General features: G+C 38.6%; 1 protein-coding gene across 1 annotated transcript in view; it reads left to right on the forward strand.

Moving 5' to 3' along the window:
- The first annotated feature begins 12253 nt into the window (after positions 1-12253).
- BAZ2B (bromodomain adjacent to zinc finger domain 2B) overlaps positions 12254-25148 on the forward strand; it is an 85620-nt gene continuing 72725 nt past the window's right edge. The window contains exons 1-2 of the mRNA XM_086466056.1: positions 12254-12282; positions 16252-16407. Coding sequence (XP_086322182.1) covers positions 16254-16407 — 154 coding nt within the window. The 5' untranslated portion in view covers positions 12254-12282; positions 16252-16253. The remainder of the gene's footprint in view (positions 12283-16251; positions 16408-25148) is intronic.

The following is a 25148-nucleotide window of genomic DNA, read 5'->3' on the forward strand; positions in this document are numbered from 1 at the left end:
TCAAAGCTCGATGCCTCACAGCTGAACTCGTTGGCTCAAAACTTCAGCTTAGTTTACTTGACAAAACTAGATTCCTGTAAAACAGGACGTACAGCCCTGATGGGTGCTGCTGGAGCTACCGGTTCATGGGCTGCCTTTCAGCTCCTGTCAGAGAGGGAGGGGGAAGCAGGGGAGGCGTTCAGTCCAGGCGTATGACTGCTCTTGCTGCACAGAGAAGGGCAAATCCTAATCCAGGGTACAGTCATAGCCCGTCACTGTGCACTTCTTGTTGCTGTCCCCTTGAGGTGAATGCTATGTGGCAAGAGCTGGAGCTCCTTGCCCCCCACCCTGCAAAAGAGCTAGTTTTATCTGTTACTCAAATATGATCATGATGTACCAGGTTGCCCTTGCAGAGTACCTTTAAATTCTGAAAGGATGCTTTATGGGAATACTGTGTGTCATTGTTAATCTTTAAATGATTACCAAGCTTTGCCAAGAAAACAACATGTGATAGAGCTAAAATGGACTCCTGTATTTTAACTAACGTTCTTTAGTAATGTAGGAAAATGTAATTGTTTAGCGTGTGGCTTTGTTAGAAGCTGAAATCTAGATAGGGATTCTGACACGTACTTTTGGTTTTGTAGATGGAAATGTGGATGGTTTATTATCTTCTTCCTCTCCAGTGTGTGGAAATAAAAATGCAATCTGTCAGGTTTTTTTATGTCTAACTGCTTCCTTCAAGTGTGTAAATAACATTGAGATGTCAGATTTGCTTCTGCTTGGTTTGTAAGAATAATATTGTGAATGGAATCAGCAAGGATAGCCTTCTGACATGGTAATAGCTGCTGTGGCTTCTGTTGAAGCCTGGTTTTATTTCTTTGTATCTTAAGAACCCCATTATTATTCCTTCTAGTTACTCTGTTAAGGTAAACTTTAGTGGACTCTTTTTTTTGGGGGGGGGGGGGGGGGGGCGCGTGCACACAGTGGTTTTGTTTGTTTTGTTTTGCTTAAATGTGTCAGGTTTTTTAAAGATCATAATGCATTAAAACTGGAAGAAACAGTTAATTTAAGAAGGATATTTTGGAAATGAGGGTGGATGCCAGTGATGAAGCAGACTTAAATCAATGGCTAGTATGGCACAGAATACTTCCTTCTACAAGTGGTTCTGGGTTTCGAAAGAGCTATGTGAATGGAACAACATGAAAACATGGAAACCATTTATCTGCGTCTCAGCCTTGCTGCTTCAGACTATTGGTGGGAACCATTGCATTCCTGCTAGATGACACCACAAGGTGTTTTAAGAGTTAAAAATGGGGAATTAGCATTTCTCAATGTTAAGTTCCTTAGTCAAGGTGCCAAAACTCACTTAATGACATGAGAGGCTGATAGGCTTTTTCACTATCATATGGGCTAAAACTAGTCTTTGCTGGCATTGCAGAACTGAGTGTACAATTTAGATGCTTGGCTTTTTCTGTTTTTGTTTAAATGTACAACAATATTAATGTTAAAATAGTGAGACTGAAGCTTGGTGCTATTATAAAACAAAATCAGGACTCGGTGCAAAGCCTGAGACTGGTACATGTACAGATTGAAAAGATTTGTTTCTCTTTAATGCTTCTCTGGAGCTCTGACTTATTATCTAAGAACTAGTTTCTCGTCAGAGTATGCTGGTGGTTTTAGTTTTAGCAAATTTTAAGGGAATAAAATGGTATTGTAAATTGTTAAGATGAAAAATCTTAGTAAGTAGCAGCTAATCCTTGCTCTAGACCATATATTATGAAGGAGTTTGATTAACATCCGTGCCCTTTCTTACTCGTTGAGTACATGGGGTATTATGGTAGTCTGTAAGTTTAGGACTTCAGGGTAAAGGAATCCTTTTCTCTGCATTTTTATTCTTTGAAAGATTTACAGGGGAATGCCCATGAACTAGTTCAGAGGTGGTTACTTTGACTTATGTGGAGTTCATATGCACAAACAGATAATCTGGGTTTGTAGTTATTTCTTCCCAAAATTATCTTTCCCTTAGCTTATGCTTTTAAAGTTTGACTGTTTGGATTGACATTTTCTCTGCCTGCTCTTTTTTTTTTTTTTTTTTTTTTTTTTTTTTTTAATGCTCATTTTCCTACATGGAGCAAAATACTATACCAGGTGGGCAAAACATGTTGTTTGTAGTGATTTTTTTTGGAGAGTTTTTGTAGATTTATGTTAGAGCAGATACATTAGGTTTCACAAAGTAGCCTTTGTTTTAGTGCCTTCTATCGTTCTTTGGCAAAGATAGGCAAGGTTCAGTTATGGAAATACTAACCAGTGTGTTTGGCACAAGCATGAATTTTAACACTCCTGAATTTTAACAGTTCCCAGACAAACCTATGGCAGCTTTTGCCATCAAAGGTTCAGCAGGGCACTTCCCCTCTTAAGTTTTTTCTCAAGCTCTGTCGGTGCCTGTAATTGGAGCTAAGCCTAGATTTTTGAGCTTGAGGATCTGGCTTTTGAACCATGGGAAGAGGTGTGCAGTACAATGGCTAAACTGGAACTAAGGTTCTGAGTGACAGAATGTCAGGAGAAAAGCCGAAACTATGCTTCTGACAGATTGAAAGTTGGGTTTTGGAAAAGCACAAAGAAAAGGCATTGAGTTCAGCTGTCCTAGTTTCGAACTTCTTGGCCACAGTGTGTATTTCTCTTTTGTATTCTATTTCCCATTTAGTTCTGTATCTGCTCTGAGACAGTTCTGATAGAGTTAAAATACTTGACGTTATTGTCTTGTGCAAATGCACTGCTATATGTTTATTGGTAGGGGATGAAGAAAGAGATTCTGAGATTGAAAATAAAAGATTTCCTGAACTATTAAGCAGAATTTATTTAAAATCAATACATACTTTGACAGAAAGATGGTTACATGTTTTAGGGATTTTTCTTAATAAGAGGTGAGTTTTAATAGTTGTTTTAAACACTGAATATCTATTCAACTAACACAATGTTTTATTTGAGACCTGCTGTTTTTTTAAAATGCAGTGCTCATTAAGAATGCTTCTGGAAACTATGCTAGGGCACATGGAAAATAAGGAGGTGATGGGTGACAGCCAACATGGCTTCACTAAGGGCAAATCGTGCCTGACAAATTTAGTGGCCTTCTACGACAGGATTACAGCTTTGGTGGATAAGGGAAGAGCAACTGCTGTCATCTACCTGGAGTTGTGCAAAGCAGTTGACACTGTCCTGCACAACATCCTTGTCTCTAAACTGGAGAGACATGGATTTGATGGATGGACCACTTGGTGGATCAGGAATTGGTTAGATGGTTGCACCCAAAGAGTCATGGTCAGTGGCTTGATGTCCGAGTGGAGACCAGTGCTGAGTAGTGTTCCTCAGGGATTGGTACTGGGTCCGGTGCTGTTTAACACCTCTGTCGGCAGCATGGACAGTAGGATCGAGTGCACCCTCAGCAATTTGCCAACGACACCAAGCTGTGTGGTGCGGTGGACACGCTGGAGGGACCGGAGGCCATCCAGAGGGACCTGGACAGGCTGGAGAGGCGGGCCCGTGCAAACCTCATGAGGTTCGACAAGGCCAAGTGCAAGGTCCTGCACCTGGGTCAGGGCAATGCCAAGCACAGATAACAGGTTGGGCGAGGAGTGGATTGAGAGCAGCCCTGGGGAGAAGGACTTGGGAGTGCTGGCGGGTGAAAGACTGAATATGAGGCAGCAGTGTGCACTCGCAGCCCAGAAAGCCAACCACGTGAAAAGCAGCATGGCCAGCAAGTCGAGGGAGGGGATTCTGCCCCTCTACTCTGCTCTGGTGAGAGCCCCCCTGCAGGGCTGCCTCCAGCTCTGGGGCCCCCAGCACAAGACAGACACGGACCTACTTGAGTGGGTCCAGAGGAGGGTCATGAAGATGCTCAGGGGCTGGAGCACCTCCCCTGTGAGGACAGGCTGAGAGAGTTGGGGCTCTTCAGCCTGGAGAAGAGAAGGCTCCAGGGAGACCTTCTAGCGGCCTCCCAGTGCTTGAAGGGGGCTGCAGGAAAGGTGGGGAGGGACTCTTGATCAGGGAGGGTGGTGACAGGATGAGGGGTAACGGTTTCAAACTGAGAGAGGGGAGATTTAGGTCAGATATAGGGAAGGAGTTCTTCACCGTGAAGATGGTGAGGCACTGGCACAGGCTGCCCAGAGCAGCTGTGGCTGCCCCCTCCCTGGCAGTGCTCAAGGCCAGGCTGGATGGGGCTGGGAGCAACCTGGTCTGGTGGGAGGTGTCCCTGCCTATGGCAGGGGGGTTGGAACTGGATGCTCTTTAAGGTCACAGAATCACAGAACGTTAGGGGTTAAAAGGGTCCTTGAAAGATCACCTAGTCCAACCCCATTGCCAGAGCAGGACCACCCAGAGCAAGTCACAAAGGAACGCGTCCAGGCAGGTTTTGAATGTCTCCAGAGAAGGAGGCTCCACAACCTCTCTGGGCAGCCTGTTCAGTGCTCTGGCACCCTCACAGGGAAAAAGTTTTTCCTTATGTTAATGTGGAACCTCCTGTGCTCCAGCTTGCACTTGTTGCCCCTTGTCCTGTCACTGGACACCACCGAGAAGAGCCCGGCTCCATCCTCCTGACACTCGCCCTTCATGTATTTATAAACATTAATGAGGTCACCTTTCAGTCTCCTCCAAGCTAAAGAGACCCAGCTCCCTCAGCCTTTCATCAGAAGGGAGATGTTCCACCCCTTTAATCATCTTTGTGGCTCTACGCTGGACTCTTTCAAGTAGATACCTGTCTGTCTTGAACTGAGGGGCCTAGAACTGGGCACAACCCAAACTGTTCTGTGATTAGAGAAATGTATTAGAAAATTGTAGAAGAATCATACAATGATCAAGAATACCCAGCTGCTAAGCAGCACCGCTTCATCCTGTTTGTTGACTCTTTAATAATAAATACCATTACATAATAGTAAAGAGAGTTCGTGCTGAGAGCTACATGCATAAAAGTTGATTTCAGAGTATAACTATTAAGTTGATTTAGAAAACAGTCTGCATAGATTGCTTTTCTGTCTTTTATCATGATATTTGGGGCTAATATGCAGTTAAGAGAATTTGTTTAAATATAACCAAACTGGAAGTTTCTTAGAATTCTAGGATTTCTAACAATATTAGAAGAAAGAGTAATTTTTTGTTTCAAACTTGACTGACATTCATGTTTAATCAAAATAATATATATGAGAGTGTAGTGGCTGGTTCCCCCCATCCCCTGGCACCACCTCCCTTGTTTGGAGTCTTAGTGCAAAAGGTGAATTTTTTTTCTTGGTGCCGTTTGTTTCAGTTGTAGAGCTGGCAATGGAAAACATTTTATACAATACTAAGTATAGTTATGAGGGCAGGAATTTTTATGAAGTATAAATACAAAATACCAGTGCAATAATTTGACAGTAAGCTTTCAGAACTCATTACAAGAAATCCAAACGTTCTTTCTTGAAGGTGCACTTAAAGTTATATGTTATTTGAACTCCATTCAGTTGAGCATAACAATGGAGAATTTAGATATTTTCACTGGGCATTAATTTAAACTTTTTGTTTAGATAATAGACTGTTCGGTACTAACCATGCACATAACTTTATAAATGCATTGAGGCCAAAATAAGAATTAGAAAATAAAAGAATACTAGTTCAGCTCAGTAGATCACTTACAGTAGCTAGCAACCTTAAGTACTTGTTTCTACTTGCATTTAAAAATAAAACACATTTCAGTCAAGTATCAATAACATTTAGAATTATGTGTAAGGACTTCAATGAGTCAATTCTGTGTTTGTTTAAAAATAGCTTATATTGCTAAGATAATCAGGTTTAATTAGAAGGGCTTCACTGAAAGAAGAGCGGTTGCTTTAATGTCGCAGTCCTTGGACAGCTGCTATTTTGCTGCATGAATGTTGTCAGATGAAATAAAACAGAACAAAGTGTTGGAATATTTTATTTTTCCTTTCCCCCCCCCCCCCCCCCCCCAGGCTGTTTATCTTGAAAAGTCAGACACAAAATAGCTACTAGTAATCTTTCCCAACTGTTTATATGACTGTGCAAGAAACTATCGTTGCTTATTCAGGTTCGCTTCATCTTGACAAATCAAACATTGGTGCAGAGTCAAGCGAACCAGGGAGAGGTGTCATGGGTTGAGCTCTCTGGCGGCCTGCGCCCTGCGGTCCATGCCCGCGGCCCTCACACAGCCCTCAGCAGAGCCCAGAGGCTCCCTGCGAGCTCTCCTGCGACCTGCCCTTCCCGTTGCGGGTCTCTAGCGTTGGGTGAGCAGGTGGCTGCGCTCCTGCTGCTGTAGGCAACGGGTACAGGCCCTCCCCGCTCAGCGAACGGCTGGCAGACGCAGGCAGTTGCGGCCGACAGAAGTAAAAGGTGGCTGGTGCCAGCTATCGCTGTCAGCAGCGGGCCACCAGGAGTTCCTAAAAGCTCCTTAAGTAATTTCCTCCCAAAGCTCCCTGAAGAAGCAACCTGGTTAACTGCTGCAACAGTTGCACTGCCTCTGTCGGCTGCCTTGTTTGCTGTGCTGTCATAGGCAGGCTCAGAAAGCTGTGAAATGGTTTGTGGAGCCACGTTATGTATGTGACTGTCACCTGTTTTCAGTTTCATTTTAAAAGAGAGGATTTTGTAATTAGTGTTCCTTTCGCTGTTTCTTACAGTATATAACTAGGGGTAAGAAATTATTCTTTATGCTCAACTGAAGTATAATTTTTGTTTTTCAGACTATTATTTTCTCCTTCCTTCCTTGTAGAGAAAGATAAGGAGCACAAAATCAGGAGGTAGGTCTGTTACCAAGTGGCATATCTAGATAATAACACTGAAAAGATTAGAAAGTGCTGTCCTGAAATCCTGGTATGTGAGCTACTGTTACGTGATAATAGTTAGAAGTTAATTTCCCTCTTACCATCCTCAGTGGTGGTATTTACCAAGCTAACTGCAGGACACTCCTGTGTCATCAGTCTTGGAAAAAACTCTTCAGGATTATCCCATGAATGTCTAGGTCACTTAAAAGTGTGATACTGATTCTCATTTCACTTAATGAATAGGGACTTAGATGGAAAGAGCACTTCTCACCTGGTTCTCGTGTAATAAAGTATATTCAGGCGTTCTTCACTGAAGGGAAAATATCTCAGAGGAAAAATCAGGATGCAGAGGGAAGATAAACTTTTTTCTCAGGCACCTACTCAGGTATGTAATTACTGGAGATGAAGGCAATTTCAGGACATGTTAGTGTCACAGGCACCTCAGTGAAATGACTATGTAAACTTTCTGGAACATTTTCTGTTTTCAGTTGTTTCTGTCCTTTGCACACAGACTACTGTTATAGCATCTGTAATTCAATCTGTGGGCATCTGCACCTCCAAGTGATTCTAGATGGTGTGTCTGCAGAGAGGAGTTGGAAGACCCAAACCCAGTTCTTCATAGTGCTTTATAGCACCTCAATAACGTAGAGGCTTCAGGTGGATTAGAAAAGGATGCAGCATCAAAAATTGTCTGGCTCATAGTGATTTTAAAAAGCGTTAGTTCAGTAAAAGGTACACATCTTAATCTAGTATACCTGTTAAACTGGCTCGCTTCCCTGGGGAAAAAGGTTTTGGTGCTTTGGCCATTCTGACAACGGAGCTATTTTTTCACAGCTGGCTCGCTGTCTCCTATAGAAAATGAACTTCTCAGGAGCCTCTGTTGGTGTTAATGAAACAAAACAAGAGATTTACTGCAAGGCAATGTTCTTCCCTTTATTTTTTCATCCTACTGGACCATGATTTTATTGGATACTTTAAGTTGGAGGGAAAAAGTAACAGAGGAATTCAGTAGCTGTTTACATAGTTCAAGTACGAAGAGACCAATTAATACAGTTCTTAGTGGCAAGTCCCACTTAGTGTTCAGTCATGTGAGGCCCAGCATCTTTCTCACCTGGAGTTGCCAGTGTAGGATAACTGTCTTTTAGTATTAGAATGTCTTTTACTATTCGAGTGTCTGATGTCTTTAAAGCAATGACGGTGAGAATTTGAGACAGATAAATAAAAAATAACAGTTTTTATTTCACACTCTTGATTTTAATGGATTAGTCTGCCACAGGGATGTTCAGACACTTCTTTCCTCTTCCTTCCTCTTAAAGTCTGGTCAAAGCAATTCTTTGTCAGTGATATTATTTCGGCACACAAGTTTTGCTGCTTTAAAGACCTGCTCGAGAAGTGTCTTGAAAGAGACTGTGCTGCTGCACTTCACTGGTCATTCCAGTAGCATAATTTCTAAAATGACACTATTTTTTCTTGTCCCTTCTTGGTACATGAGGAAAAGGGTGGTAATATAAATATACATTCATACTTTCATGAATTCTAAATGCGTTTCTTCACTGTGAAGTATCTAAGCATTTTGTGCATAAGTAGTGCATAGGTGAATGAAAAGATTAGCTTGACAGACATGAAGGAAAAAATTTGGACGCATAATTCTGTGCAGGAATACTTGTTGCAGATACAAAGTTTTAAATATGACCAGGGAAGATAACCAAGTGATTCTCAGGAAACAAACCTTAAAAATTCCAGTTGTTCAGCTTAGAGAGGTGAAACGGAGAACAGGATACAAATAACCACAAAAGTAGGTAATGGTGCTTACTCTGTTCACAGAACGCTAGACTAGGTAGTGGCCACGTGACGTATTACTGGATAGCGCTATTTCTCCTAATAATGTTTGGAAACTGGGGGCCTGATGTTTGTAGTACGAGGAGCCCTAGCGCACAATTAGGTTTGTAAGACTGTAGAGCAAAATGCAATTCTTGTGAGTCCTTAAACATAAATTATGCTACCATGTGAAGAAATGCTTTGTAAAGGCCCCCCGCTCCCCCCAGTCTGAATCACTTTCTTGAGAATTGCTATAGGAAGCCTACTTACACATATATTTATGGATTTAATTCAGTTTTCTTGTTTGTAAGCTGCAATGAAAAGGGTATATCGACACTGTTGCCAGCAATGATGTAATGCATTGTCTTTTTAGCTCAGTGTTAAAAATTACCTGATTATCAAATGACTGGATAAATAGGGCACAGATCTATTGTGTGGTTCAAAATTAGGGGAAATAGAATGTTTAACACCTTATTTTTGAGTACATACAACAAAAAAAGTAAAAAATGGGCTTTTGAATACCTGAAATACTGCAAATAATTTTTATACTTCTTCATGTTAATGTTCTGATTTTTTTTGCAGCTATCCTTAGAAATGGAGTTTTTGTTTGATAGAGCCAGATAGTAATTTCTGTAAAAAGCATACTAGTGAAATTTGATTACTTGTAATTTATTTTCCGTGCTTCTTCAACACTTCCTGATTTTCAAAGTATTGTTGGCTTTCTAATGTGGGTTCCTGTTAGCTATTTCAGAGCTACCCTAAGAAGGAATTTTTGCAGTATGTTTAAAAAATATTGTATTGAGCATAAGTATGCAAATACTGAGTAATACTTGATGATTTAAAAAATTACAGAGGTAGTTAGAGATACAGTTTGCTCAGTGCCCTCGCAAACTTCAGTAATAGTACAGAATGCTTCTGTAGAATAAGATGTAGTAGCACTAGAGTCTAGTGCAGATGAACCAAGTATCGAAGTCTCATAATCAGGATATGAAAAAAATAGTTATGTGGGGAATGAAAGATTGGCTTTTACACAGAAAATGGAAACATGTTTTTAATCTGTTTAAACTGTCATGCACAAAAATATAATCGTTAAAAGCTGCTACTCATCCCAAGTCAATATGAAATATTGCAGTGATGAATTTTTTTAATTTTTTCTTAGTACGGAAAGGTTTGTGAAATGTCAGTTGTGAAATGATGAAACGTTTGTTTCAGTTTGGGTCAGAATCTGGCAGAATTGCCTCTTTTGGACACTTGTCAAACTGATACCAGAGAATCCTTGCGTTTGAATGTTCTTCAGATACTATTATTCCAGTCTCTGCAGTCATGGCAGAGTCCAGGCTCTGCATCAGTTTTAGGTAGTGCCAATACTTACTTGCTGTGTAGGATCTGCTTAGAAGTGTTGGAATACAGACTTGTAGTCACGTCATCTCCACTCCATGAGCTATGTCTCTGTGAGCCTTGATGTTATCTCCACAGAATTGCATTGTACCATTGTCATTCTGCTATCTAAAGCACAAGTGGTCATCATCTTGAGCGGAGAGAATTGTACAGCTTTTCTGTTGCCAAAATTCAGTCCTGTGATGGGGTCCTTTTCTTGTCACCTGATTGAAATTTGCAGTGCTGCAAGGAGTGGTTCATGCAGATTAATTGCACTAGCAGACTGCTTTTGTAGGATAAGCATTGCTGATTGAAGGTGTTTACATCTCTGTAAGAAGTTATCTGCACTAATCTGGTTTTGTGTTTTGAGCATGGTGGTGTCAGCTTTTCCTGTCATGTAAGTGAGAACACGAGAAGGTGAAGGGGTGCTTATTTGAAATAAAAGTGGTGATTGCTAAACATACATGTATAAAATTGATAACCTCATACAGAATAACAAATAATATGGATAGATTTGCCATTCTTATTTATTTAAACTAGACTCTGGGTTTGAAATGTTTGTTTTAAATAGACTTGGGTCACTTCAACAGTAAGTGACACCCTGCGGTGCTGCATTGCTTGATGGGTACCTGGTACGGCCATTCACTTTTTGTGGTACAAATTGGATAGATTGTGTTTCTTGCCCAGTGTTATGCAGCTTTGAGGAATATATTCTGAGATTTATCCAGAAGCAAGGACCATGGAGGATTGTAATTTAAGCTGACCTGTGTGCCCCTACTCCCTCCGTGGAATCTAAAGCTACCGAATTATAATGCCCTCTGTGATTTGTATGTATTCTTCCTTTACCGTAATCATGCAGATCATGAAATGTGTGAATGCAGGAGTATTTGAAGTGAGGTTTATTTCTAATAACACAATTACTGGTAAAATAGGAGAAAATAAGATTTTGAGTCGCAACTTAATTTGCATGTCTCAATGGTGAGTTTATATTGTCTATCAGATAGAGTCAAAACAGATGCATTTTTAAAAATGTCATATTTTATCCTGAGTCTATTTAAAACAGCCATGGCATGTAATCAGGTAGTAGAATGGCAATTGATTCTCTTCTCTGTTTCTATTTTTGCCAGGCCAGACCTAACTTGGTTATGCCAAGCTTAAGACTTGGATGTGCTTTTACGTGGCTTTTAGTGAGTCACCTTATGTGGGTGAAGACTGTTAAACATTTGTGGAATTGTGATGTGATATATTTGTGATTTTATGAATATGCTATGGATTCCGATGCAATAAACAGTGAGGTTTTGTACCAGTGATTGAATCTGGCCTGGTATTGGAAAGGGGAGGGCTATAAAGGCTTTAGAGCATAATGTAGCAATGTGCTGTGTGCCTCACATAGCGTAACTGTAATATATTAAGGTTATTTGTGGATAGAAGTGTCTTTGCAGTTGGTATGATATCTGTGAAACACAAGCCAATCTTCCTGTTGATTTACTAAGAAGAGTTTTATTGTAATGGTTGATTTAGTAAAAAAAGTTTTATTGTGGTGGCGTTTTTATCTAAAGTGCTTAGAGTATTGACATAATTACAGTGAAGTTCTGCAAAACTTGGAATATTTTGCACTTAACGTGGCCGTTAAGGCTTGTACAGCATTCAAGACATACAAAGTGAATCTCATTCATTATGTTGACACTTGTATTTGAGTTTGAAGATCTCAGATATGTAAAACGTTGTAGCAGTAGTAGGCTGCCTGTTGGAAGGTCTGTGACCAGACCTGGTCACTAGAGCAGGGAGCATTGCTGGGAGCCTGGGGTGTTCATAGCTTGTCTGTAAAGAACCGCACCCGTTCCTGTGGGGTTTTGGCCAGAGTACTTGCTTGTTTTGTGTGTTTTTTGGCACATCACTGCTTTTACACCCACTCCTTCTTGGTTCTGCAGCCCCTGTGGCATCGCTGTGCAGAACCCAGGGGTGCCACTTTGCTTGCTGGGTTGCCCAGAGACTCTGGCGTGCTTCCCTTCAGCAGCCGTACGATCTTCAGCATCAGAGCACTCATATTGACTGAAAAAGAAGCTACAGACTGACAGCGTTATGATACAATGCGATTAAATACCTTGCTGTAAGGCAAGAGAACACCAAATGGTATAGGACTCTTCTCCAGTTCACTTGTCAAATAGTTGTTAGAAATTTCACTTGGTCATTGAAGAAGACTGAAGTGTGTTTTTACTCTTGGGCTTTCAGCTTTTTTCAACTAGAGGTAATCACTGAAATAATGAAGCAATACATGGGAGTGTAGAGCTTAAACTGGAAGTTGGAGGTAAGTCTACTGTTTAGATTTTTTTCAAGACCCACTTTATAGTATTCACACATCTTAAATTGACAGGATACTGTTCTATCCATGATAGTATCATGTGAAGGGAGTTATTTGTTAATACCTAGCAAAGATTTTGAGCATGGGATTGGTAGGTAATTTAGTTTTAAAGAAATTTCATCTTGTTAAATGTGAAAAGAATTTGATTGTTGTTTCCGTTGGTAAACCTTTACCTATTTTTTAGTGTTCTTATTTTTATTAAACATTAGTACCCCCCCACACCTTTTTTTTTTTTTTTTTGGAGAAAAGACAACACTTTCCTTGTGTAAAGCAGCACATAATTCCCCTTTGTTCCTTTTTAATGAGAGATTGCTTTCTGTTTTCATTGGGTTCGCTTGCATTCATGATTATTCACTATGGAAAAGTCTGGGAAAATAACTGGACTTTCAGGCAAAGCATTGAGAGGAACTGACACAAATCACTGCACCTGGAAAATAAAGTGTGTCAGGTTTTTTTTTTTTGATAGTTTTACTTACTCTGTTTCTCTTTTACAAATATGAGAGTTTAAAAAGCAGTCATAAAGTTCATTGTAAGTGTTGACTGGCAAAATACACTAAAAGGGAACAAATGTCTAATTTATACTTGAGGTTAGAAAGAATATAGATCTGCTGTAACTGGTATGGACTTTTTTAGTCACAGAATGTGTTTAGGTTTACAGTGTAATTCTTGCTGATCCTGACTAATGACTGTTTCGGGGATTATCTCTTCTGGAGTTAGCCATCTGCTGTGGTTAAAGTAATTAACTAAACATAAAATTAAGGGTTGACTTAGTTTGAAAGCAAGAGTATGTATGTCTCTAGGAGAAGAATATAATTTCTTCAGTTCAAAATCATTCAGAAATATCAATATTCCAGTTTTCTATTAATGACATTAAACAAGGAGCTGAATTAAAGGTTGAAACCCCTCCAAAAACACTGCCCAACCCTCTGCAAACTGAAACAGAACGAGAGGGGAGAGGGGGAGGAAGGAGGGGAGCCTTAAAAGGGCAGTTTATTACTCTTCTCTCAGTTCTTATTTGATGCTATATTACCAGTTCAAACAGATGGCTTCCGTTGGTTAAAAGCTTGCAAGCGTAGCTAAATTTACATTTCTGTATTAAAAAAAGTATTGATTTACCAGGATATCTTCCCATTTGTGACATAAATGCAGATTGCTTATAGGTGGTTCTTAACTGTGCTTATTTATAAAATACATTAGATGGTAAAGACTTTAATGCTATATTATTACACACAGCACGACACCAATTTTTTTTTTTAGAAATTGGAGAGTTCTGGATGTTTTTGTCAGGAAACATAAGTAAAATACCGATTTTCAATCTTGAGTTTTGAATGCAGTGCATTAAAGCTTAGAAATACCTTCCCTTTTGCAGGCGATTTACTGTAATAATACCATTATGATGTGTTTCTAATTTCCCTTATGCCGTCTGTCTATACAGTAAATTCACTGTGGCCATGCGTACAACAGTGAATACCAAAATGCAACAAAGCCATAGGTGCAAGGACTGCCTGTTGGCCTCACCTAAGTTCAATCATTCATAGTGTCTAAAATGTACTTTGTTATATTCATTTATGTCTGTCTACTGATCTCTATATATTAAAGATTTTTTGTAGCATGAAATAATGCATCTGTTTGCAATGCTACAGACTTAAATCTGTAGATACAGACTTAAATCATAATCCCTTATGAAAGGGATTTCTAACAATTGTTATCCTTAGGAATAATTGTAAAATTTAATGAACATAATATAACATTTGAACTCTACAGTACATACAGTATTTTTTGGTGGCCTGCTTCCACTGAGTAGCAGTTTAGCTGAATTATGTTCACAGATTACTAAAACTCAATGAAGTATTTTTAACTGTGGACAGAAAATGTTTAATTGGAGAAAAGTATGGATTTAGGAGTCTTGAATTAAAAATGTAAAATGTTTAATAATATTTTGCCTTGATGAAGTCTCTGAAGTAAAACAGTTTTTGTGATTGCTACTGTTGTTCTGAAAGAAAAGTTGATAGCCCTCAATTCAATATAGTAATAGATACATTGATATGGTACAAAAAAGTAAGTAGTTGATTTTTCTGTATTTGCAGAAAAAAATAGTTTTCTTCTGCATGCATGAAAATCATGTGTGATAAATTGGACTGTAAAGAATAAAAGCTATGAAGTCTTTCAATGCTTTTTTCTGCAGAGTGGTTGGTTGCAGTTTGTGTGAAGGGTAGGCAGTTCTGTATGATATTCTACAGTTCCCTTGTTAGCAGAATTTTCACTTTGGGGAACTGGTATCTTTTCTTCTGCTAGCTAGGAAGTCTAGAGACTTTATCCGCTACATAGAAATTGCCATGTATAAAAATTATTAGTTAAAAGGAATTAATGGTTTAGTTGGCATAGTGTATGTTCCAGATATGTTGTGTGTTTCTTCATGACTTTCGCTTTTGTATTTTCTTTGGCTTTTTAAGATTAATTTTTACTGACTGAGAGGATACAAGGATGCTGCATCTTTCTGGAGAACTAGATAACAGCTTTTATAGGCTGGCTTTCCAAATGAGTGTTTGGGAAGTCTGTTTAACATTGAATCAGAATTTCTGTTTTACACATCAGTTTTCAAATTGATTAAAATAGAATTTGGAAAAGCGTCTCTCTTGTGTACTTGGCATTCTTTTTTACAGAGACTGGGAGTGATGTTTTACAGCAGCTGTTTGACTTACATGTAGTACTGGGCCTCGTCACGTTGCCCGAAAAAGGGTACTGCCTCTGCAGCTGAACGAGACTCTAGGACCGGAACCAGTTTCTCAGGAGTTTCCCTGTTAGGAGTTGACTGCGCTTAGTCTCCTTGCTTTTGTAATAATAAATGGACTCTGAAAAGATTTCTCCCCACCTTATTTATACTCTGACCCTGACGCACCATCAGCTGCAGTTCTGGCAGATTGAGTCAGATCAGTCTTTTGACTCTGCTACTGCTGTGCTTAGACATCATTTGCTTGGCCACAGTTTTTAAGGATTTGAGAAACAACTTCTGAACAAGTGGTATTTTTAATGATAATTTTACGGTGTGATTTTCTTAAAATATACGTGCTTGTTCAGTGACACGAAAGTTTTCGTTTAGGCAATTCGTGGCACAAATAAGAATGACTTAATTTATATGAAAAGCTCACCAGGAAAAAGAAAAAAGCCAGCAACTTACAGGAGTTCTTCTATTTATACTATCTACCAATAATTGCTGGGTCTTCCCCTAAATTGAGCGACTAGATATGGACCTTTTGGCATGCATTACAGGTTCCTTAAAGCTGGGATCTGTCAGGGAGCAGCAGGAACAGGGCTGCTCTGCCAGGAGGGACAAGCTGGCGGTCCAGGATGACACAGGCAGTGCTTTTCCGGACCCTGGCACAGTCCCACAGGATCTGAACCCTGTGCTGGTCACAGGGTCCAGGTGAAAGAAAGGAGTCTGTTGGGCCCAGGGTCCGTCCGTCTGATCATCAGCAGCAGAAGGTAGGGGCTGATGCTGGCCCAAAGGGAGGCTATAACATGAGACATGGGATCTAGCCAGCAGGCATGGGTGCGGACCAAGCTGCAGAGCTGTGACCTGACTCAGGCAAGGGCTGAAGGTGCCTGCCTGAGGCCAGATGGAGCTCCTGAGCAGAGGGTGTGGGTGGTGGTCCCAGGCGAGGCTGTTGGCATCCAGATCGAAATGTGATGTCGCTCTCAACAGCACTACCCAGTTCCCTTACTGTTGCCGTTGTGCTGGGTCCCCCTGATGACTGAGTGCTGTTCATGTGACGTACCTCTGCTGTGAAGGTCTTGTAGGAGCCACTCAAGAATTGAGTGCGGATCCTGGAACATGGTCAGCACAGACACTTCTGTAGTTCCCTTGTGATCTCATTTGCTGCCATAGAGGACAGATGTTTATCTTCCCTCTTACAGATATGGAGTCTGGAGAGCGGTTAACGTCGTCGTCAGTCTCCTCTACTGCTGCTGCTTCGACTCCAGTGTCTTCTACACCATCTGTAGCTTCAGCAATATCGAAAGGTGGCCTTCCCGCTGGAGCTGCATCACTGAGTTCCACGATCAACACATGTGGTAAAAATTACTTAATTATATATTGCAATGTGATTTTAGTGTTTGTCAACACGGGTAATTATTACTACAGGTCAAATAATAAGGTTGCACAGATGCATTGAAGAAAAAGAGGGGGTTTTTTGCTAAGCAAAATTTATATCATGTGAATGCATTTTACATAGTGCTTGTTTATTGAAGGAATGAAATTGATTTAAAATTGCCGATTTCAAATGTGAAAGAAATTTTCAGTTTGCAAAGCTGCCTTGGAAGCAAGGGTCAAATTAAGGATTGATGTAGCAAATATTGTGCCACTTTCAAATTAAGATCTGATAACTAGCTTCTTGGATATACATTGTGTTCCCAGCATTCAAGCTCAATCCATATTGTATTTTTATATCTGGAGGAATAGTGTCTCCTAAGGGAACTTGAGATTGAAAAGGTGAATTTCAAAATGTCATAGTCTTAGATAGTCTTGACTAGTGAAGCATCTTGGCTTGAATCACAAAGTTATATGGAAGATTTCTCCATGCAAGAATCTCATTTTTATGAATGAAACTTGTATTTCAACTGAATAATGCGTATGTCATCAACAGAAGAAGAAATAGTGAATAACTTTTCCTTGCCGTTCTGTCTTCAGTTTGGAGAACAGATCATATACTTCTTTTTTGTAGACCTGAGTACTACTGATTCTTATATACAGCAAATAGGAAGTTTTTCAGCTTAAATTCATGGTAATCCACTACTTCACAACAAACTTGGTTCTTGCAGTGGAGTGAGGAAGTGTGTATTCTCCAAATTGGAAAACTCTTCTGCCCTGATACTGTACAACCGGTAGATTGAGTGCCCTACTACAGCGTGCATTGGTTCATTTGCAGCTTCCTTGAGAAGAAAAATAGAAACCAGGATGTCTGCATACCTAGAATTATGTCTCAATTGTTTATTTTAATTACGCTAAAATCAACCAGAAAAGTTCTTAACTAAAACTAATCTGGAACAAATAACAGTGTGTTTTATTTTTCAGTACCCCACTACAAAGTCAACTCCAAAAGACTTCTGTGTCTTTCGTTCATTAGCCTGTGCCATTTGAAGTGGTTCTCTGTGATGGTTCCCAGAATGTAGTAGGAGTTCATTTACATACGGCTATAAATGTGCAGTCCCAAACTGAGGATTTATGTGACTCGTTTACTTCTCCTTGCTGCTTTTGCTTTACAGATATATAGGTTATATATTTGGTCTGTCTGTAGTAAGCAGATGAATAATGTAATAAAGATACTAAACTGTAAGTGTCTGTCTTCCTTAGAGTCCAGGTAGTCCTTTTCTTAAGTAGGTTTTAAAATTTTGTTCTCAACTTTTATTTAAAAAAAAAAAAAAAAAGTTTCTGTCTGATAGCTGATAGGTTCAAAGACTGGTAGTAGTTCCCAGTATTCACGGATTGTTTCCTTTTAGGTTTTTTTTTTTAATGGCCATATCCTTTGCCCAGCTGCAACTGATCTTTAAGAATGTGTATATTTTCTCAAGGACACTTTGTATTCCTAAAACCAGGCTGGAATATAGTTTACTATTATTACTGTCCTATCAGTTATATTTATGAGTATATCCATTTCTCTACCTGACACAGTACACTATGGTTACTGTGACATCCACTCTGTAAAGGTATACACTGTCCTAGAGAAACTTCACAGAAGTGTTCATCCTGTCAACCAGACAAAGACTGTTTTCCCATGAATGACCTATGGCTGGAATGGCAATTCCATAGAGTCAAAACTTTCTTGAATTTTCAAGATATGCTGTAGTCAAGATTGACTAGTATCCTACCCTGTCCCTGAACTGAGATGTTACTCACTTCTGTGATATTTAAAAAAAAGTTATGACAATGTCTCAACCTGATAATTAAATTATCATCACGTTTAAGAATACATTGCTCTACTATCTATAAAATAATTGTTTAAGAATGATCAATTATTCTTACTAAGAAAAGGTAAAGGCATCTTAATCTATGCGTTAAATTAGAGAGGTTCTTTTCATTCCAATTAATCTATTTATTTTCTTTGAAGCAATCAATAGTCTGTTAAGTAGTCTCCACAATAAACTTGATTGCGTACCCTGTCAGGTCTCCGCGATGCATGGTGAGTTAGGACTGGGAGTCTTTATGATTTGCCAGGGAGATTACACTAGAAATAAATTATTTTGGCATATTCCCAGGTCAAATAGACAAAGCACCTGTGTGAAACCGTTATGGAACATATCACATACTGTTAGTTTAATTGGTTAATACAGCACTAGTTCCTGAATAAATGAAGCATTCCAGTCAAATAAACAGATACTTTACTTGCTTTCTTCTTAATTACCCTTTGTTGAAAATAAGAAGGTGCTTTGGAAAAGAAAACTGACTCTGGAAAGAGGTTTAAATTCATCCTGATGACAACATTAGCAACTTTGGAAGAATATAAATTAACAGCCTTCTCTCACATGACTAAATGATATCACAATTCAGTGTTTTGTCTTTATGAGGGGCATTAATACCAGCATGTGAAACTGTTCAAAGCTAAACAATTAAGTCTTGCTCTTTTGATATTATCAGACCTGAAGGGTTCTTTATTTTTAATTTTCAAGAAAGGATGTTCATTAACTTTTTATTAAAAAAAAGAAAAAGAAAAAGAAAAAAAAATTTTCTCCAAACCAGAAGCTGCTTATATCGAAGCAAAAATCTTTAGTCTTTTTTGGAGTACACTATTTATCCTTAAATGAGACCCAGAAGAATTTTTTAATTGTGGACATAAATGCACAAAGTCACAGAATTGTTTTAATTGGAAAAGTCTTTCTTTAATTTTCTACTTGATTTTTATGATTTCTAGTAACAATGACTTTTTTTTTTAACACCAGCTTTTTTTTTTTTGTCTCAGTCTTTGTATAAAAATTACAGTGTGGCTCCTGAAATAAATGTTGAGAAAGATGAGGTTTAGTGCCTAAAATGTAAAACCATATAAACAAATTCCTTTTGTGGTGTTTTTTATAGTCCTTGGTTCTGTCAAAAGTTTCATCTGGGGCTTGTAGGTATTTCTTGACTTCTTGAGATTTTAAGGATTCTGAATGCCAAGTAACAGTAGCAAAATTGAAATGGATATGTAAAAACAGCGGTGATTCACAGTTTGTGGAGTGTACAACAGTTTCAAATTTTGAGGGAGAATGTGATGGTAATAGTTAAAGCGATGCAGATGCTTGAAGTACAAGGATGTGAACAGTAGTAGAGTACAATTTCCAGTTCTGATACTAATGGTGTGCCCGTAGTGTTATACAGTCGACATCACAAGTTCCCAAGTTTTGGAAATCAATGTTAAGAAGGTGAGAAAATTTCAATTTTAGTGTCTTATATACGTATCGTTAAGAAGCAGACTGTAGTTTTGTTATTGTCAATAATTCTTTCAACACGATACCAGCCTTGTTTAGGCTTCCTGTGTTTTAAAATTCTATCTCATCTGATACTTGCTATAAGGACTACACAGATGAGTGAACAATTTTGAGTATTGTTTGGACATGGAATTTTACCTTTGTCAGGAAAGGACTTAGTAGAAACATCATTGAAAGAAAAACAATTTCATCCATTGCTTTTTGGATGTTGAAGATTAAATGAAACCATTGTATTCGAGCACCTAAATAATATCATTGAAAACCACATCAAGCACCTCGTAGTTCTCATGTTAAAGCAAGCATCATTGAGAGTTGCCATGTGATTGATACTGTTTAAAATATGGCTTTGTAGGTCTGTGCTCTGTGTATGTTCCTTGTATTCTTACTCAGCAATTGTGCCTAAGTTGTGTATCAGCTTCTCAGTAGAGTTCAATCCCTTTTGAAATTTATGTATTTTTTTAGAAAATTAGTCCACTATTAGCTTCTTTTAACCTATGATTCAGGAAGGAAAGTTAAAGATATGAGAGTCCTTGCAATTGCATTCATGTTTGTTACCTGTGCACTTGCTTCTGTGAGACCATATTCAGAGTTTATTAAAATGCTATGTTTTTTTTAAATGCTTTAATGAGGTAGCCAGTGCTTTGCTCTCAATTTAGATTAACAGATATTTTTGACGTTTCTCTGTTCAGATGAGGGGTTTTGTTTTTTAAACCAATGATAAGAGTGGATGACTGTTACTTATGTATATATAAACAATTTCTAGCCTTTTCTGTGCTTTCCAGCTTTTTACATTGAGGAACATTCACCAGTACCATGAGTCATGCTTACAAGTAGTTTGGAATCAGGCATATAAGGAGTTTGGAAGACTGGTGTTGGGAGCCATGTAGAAGGCAAACTTTCCTAGCGCTGTAATGATTAAAGAACAACACAGAAAGGAGGAAAATACACAGTAATTTCTGTCACCCTAAGAGTTCTCTAGATTTGCTGTGTGAGTTGAAATGCCCTTAGCATTGTTAGAAATACCACATTATTTTTGTATTTCTGCTGGTTGAGGCATTGATGCTTTGTATTTTAAGGCATTATTTAAGTATTTATTCCTTTTCAGCTCTTTTGAAAACCCTATATTGCACCGTGAAGTTCATTAATATTAACAAAGGCCTTCACAGTTGCCGTTCCTTGTTACTAAGAGACCAGCATTGCTGAAATGTATGTTGCCCTTTGGAGTAATGCTTTCAATCATTTATCTGTGTAGTGGCTAGTAGAATTTCAAAAGCTGTGCTCAAAAATATTTAACCTGTTTGAAGTAAGTCAAGAATGTTAAGGAGTACACTTTAATATGATTGATTGAAGGCCAGGACAATTTTGATGGGAAGAAACGTATTGGCTGAGTTCCTCAGCAGTAGTGTTTTCACAGTAGTCTTGTAAGAAACAAAGTAGTGCTTGAGATCCTTTCTATTCTTTCCATCACAAGGTAACATCCTTCTTCGTTAAGTGGGTGTGTTGATTGCAAAACCACAGTTCTTGAAAGAACTCAGCTGGTAATAAGGTGGACTTGTTTTCCCTCATAAATGTGCTTTTTTGTCTGTTAGACCTCATAGGGGAAGTTCTATCCAAACTTGGTCAAGGAAATTTCATTTGACTTTTTGTGAGCTCAATGATTTTTTTTTTCTTTCTCCATTTTCCCCCAGTTTACATCTATACTGTGCTGTGACAGGGAAATAAGTGTAACTCTGGAAAGTGGGGTGGCCTGACCCTATAAGCATCAGTGTGGAACTGTATCTGAACTGCTCCTAATAAAAGATATGTCATCTTAGTTTGAATGCAGTTCTTCCTCGATGTGAGTGTTCTTCTCTTGTGGTGCTGTAGCTCAGTGGACAATGCTGTATTGCAAAATACACCTTAGGTAAACAGATGTTTTTTTTCTCAAAAAGCAAATAGTAGATTGTAGAAAGCCGGAGGAATTTAAAAACGTTGTACTATTACAGACATATCATTTGTCTGTAATAGGATTGTCCAGCATGATCTTAATTCTTACTTTATTTTATTCATAATTAAAGGAAGTTTTTTTGGTGGTGTCTTGTAAAGTCAGTAGTCTCCTGTCCTTTAAAATGCCAACATATTGCACAAGAGAGATAAATACAGAATGGTGCATCTGACTTCCACCGTTGTCAGTTACTCAGCCGGTGTTTTCCAGTCTTGCATTCTGTCAATCTTGCATCTGAGAACAAAGCTTTCTAAAGTAAGTTAAATACTGTAAGGCATTCTCCAAAGCATGCAGTAAGTCAAGATGCTTCTTAATTCACTTTTTCTGTAGTTTGAAGAAAAGGTATTCCTGCCAGAAAGTGAATATCTTGGAGACCTCCCCTTTCCTTGGCTGGCCAGGCCCTGCATGTCCCCTTCCCCCCTGGCAGAATTTAGGATTGTGAGGTCCCACCACCAGTAGAGTTTTAGGAGTGCAGGATCAGGTACTGGTAAAAAACTTCAGCAAATATTGCAAAGAGATCTTTATTTGATATAAATAGAGAATTTTGTTGTAGTTACTAATGCCAGAGGAGTAAAAGCAGAGCTTTGATTACTGGGAGGATAATGAAATACTATAAACACACCTACGTAAAGAAGAAATGCATGACACTGAAAGAAATGCGTGTAGAGGTGGTGTAAGGAAGGGTAGAATACTTCAAAAAGCAGTGAATACCGATTCGTTTGTAATGTTCTTACTGAGTGGTTGTTTTTTGGGATGTTGTTTTTTTTTTTTATTATATGAAAAGATTCATTCAGTTGTAAGAGCCATCTGATGCGTGTTAGCGCAGCATGGTTAACGTGTACTTGCTTTAAGCATTGCTGTAAGGGGTGGTAGTTGTCCATGGTTTCCATTGACATTGTTCCAATTTGCAGGAGAAACTTCCTTTCACTGAGAATATTTTATTTTTGCTGAAGTAGGAATGAAAGAGCTCTGCATCTGACCTTAGACAATTTTCTGACCTTCTGAGGGGTTCTTAAAAGTTGCAACTAAAAATTGAGACACTCATGTCTGTAAAGATAGGATTTTGGTATTCGTGTATCTGGGTAAGTAAGCATGGTGGGGGGTGGGGGGGGGGTGTGATCTTAAAATTTTGGTTTTGCTGACTCACTGAAGGGCAGTATTTTCCATAGATCTCGATAATATGATAAATAGCTTGAAAGTTATCTTAAGCAGTCTAGCTGTATGTAGTTGTTACAATCTTGCTTAAGCCTTTGTATGGCACATTTGTCCTTAATTTAGTAGCAATTTGTCTGCATGTGTACTGGTTTACATATATTGGCCAGTGGCTGTTGTTCATACACTTCTTGGTTAGTACATTCCAAGGCAATGGTTCTGTAACTTTGTGGGACCACTCAGAATACATACAAAATTACTGGGTATCACTATGCTCAAATTCCAAATTTAAGATAATAGAATAACGTGACGTTTTTTGCAGATCTATTACAGTCTGCTTATCATACCACAGTGAAAGTTTTTGAATTGTTGCTGTATTGTCCAGTCTTCTGTTTTCATCGCTGGTCTTCTAGCAATGTAGAATCTTTCATTTATAACATTTTAAAATCACTGATGATGATACTGAAATACTGGATCAATAACTCTCTAACACAAATTTGTAGGTATTAGAAAGCAAGGCATTCTTTTATTGAAGTGCTGGGCACACACACAAATCATTTTGCAAAAGTGAGCTTTTTGGTTGCATGGTTACAGCCTTTATAGACCTTTCTCATTATACATTTATTATCTTTCCCCAAAAAGGCGGTGTTATTCTAATGATTTCCCAGAAATTTTTTACATAGGTTCCTTCCCCCTTGCACATGCTCTGTCAAGCAGAACTAAATGAGTCGGTGGTCTTTTGAGGGTCTCTAGTGGTTGTCCATAGTCTTCCTCACGATGTCCTCTAGTTGAATCCTCCTTCTTGAGCACAAGCCAGGGCCCCTTTTCTGATGCAACCTCTTGTTTGTTCTGCAAGCCTAACAATCAGTCCTGGAGGTGTTTGCTAGGTGTCTTCTTAACATCTGGCATGTGTAGATAGCTTTGTCTCCTTGATGTCTCCTTAGTATCTGGAGATAGCTTTGAGGGAGCTCCTGTGGTTCCTGCAGTTTCCGTACATTCCTCTTTCATCAGCAAACAGGCTATGCAGAGTTTCGCGACTCAAAGTTTCACATAGTTTCACAACCCCTAATTCAAATGTTAGCAGAACCAAAATTCATCCAAAAGTAGAAAATTTTACTTCGTGAATGTATGTTCCTACAATTTCAGTGTCTGTTGACACTGGCAGGTTAAAATTTGTTTATTAGCATTGTTCAAGCTTAATTTATGTATTCATTAAAAGTCTTACTTACTGTGTATTTAACATCCTTATACTTACTTAGCTATTTGTTACTTTCCTTACCTTAATGTGTTTTATAGCAATATAAAATAACTGTATGAAAATACATTAGGCTAAACCCTGCTCCACTATATGGTTTAATTCTTTTAATCACACTGGTGGTGTACGTGTATAAGATAGCAGAATTTATATACTTAGAGCACAGTTCTTGTCCTTGTAATGTACAAAACTTTTTTTTTTTTAAATTTTAAGTAATAAAGAATGCCAGTGAGAGCAAAATCTGTGTTTTGGCCTTCTCAGGTGTTCACAGGGATGGATATTATGCAAAACTGTTTCTGTCCTGAATGTATGCCACAACTTAATCTATGCTTCAGGGGTAAAAAAAAAAAAAATCATAGTTGCACTTAAGCCCTAAAGAAATAATGTTTAAGGAGAGGAAAAGCAGGCAGTCACAGAAGTCCAAAAAGACTTGCTTGCCATCTACTCCGTCCTGTTACTTCTGTAGATCGTGTCTTCCAGTGTATTTCTAGTGTTTAGTTTTACGTAATAAAGTTTTCACTATAAGACTGGAAAGTGTTCTCACAAATCTGATATTTTAAGCATAAAAAGGGCAAAAAAGCGCACTATTTTAAGAACTTTTTTGTACAAGTCAGCTGTACTAAAATACTCACCGTTGCTGCCTTTTAAACACCTTCACAGAGTTGTATGGGCAGTATAGGACCTAGCCAAGAGATAACCATCTCTCCCATGACTTTAATTATTTTATGTGCACTTGCTTGTTAGGTTTAGGTTTTATGTAGACCAAACCTCTGTTTCTAACCCTTGTGACAATGGCATTTGTGTGTCATGTTTCTGATTCTTGTGCTTCTTGTAATGTGGTGTTTTGTGTTGATTGGTGGTAGGTGGGGAGAGTTAGTTTTAAGAGAAGTTTTTAAGAAGAGATTTTCTTTCCTGACAAAATATTACTGCATTTTTTTCCGAACACATGCATTCTCTCTCTCA

This window comes from Leptosomus discolor, chromosome 5, assembly GCF_034619465.1.
Source record: "Leptosomus discolor isolate bLepDis1 chromosome 5, bLepDis1.hap2, whole genome shotgun sequence".
Lineage (NCBI taxonomy): Eukaryota > Metazoa > Chordata > Aves > Leptosomiformes > Leptosomidae > Leptosomus > Leptosomus discolor.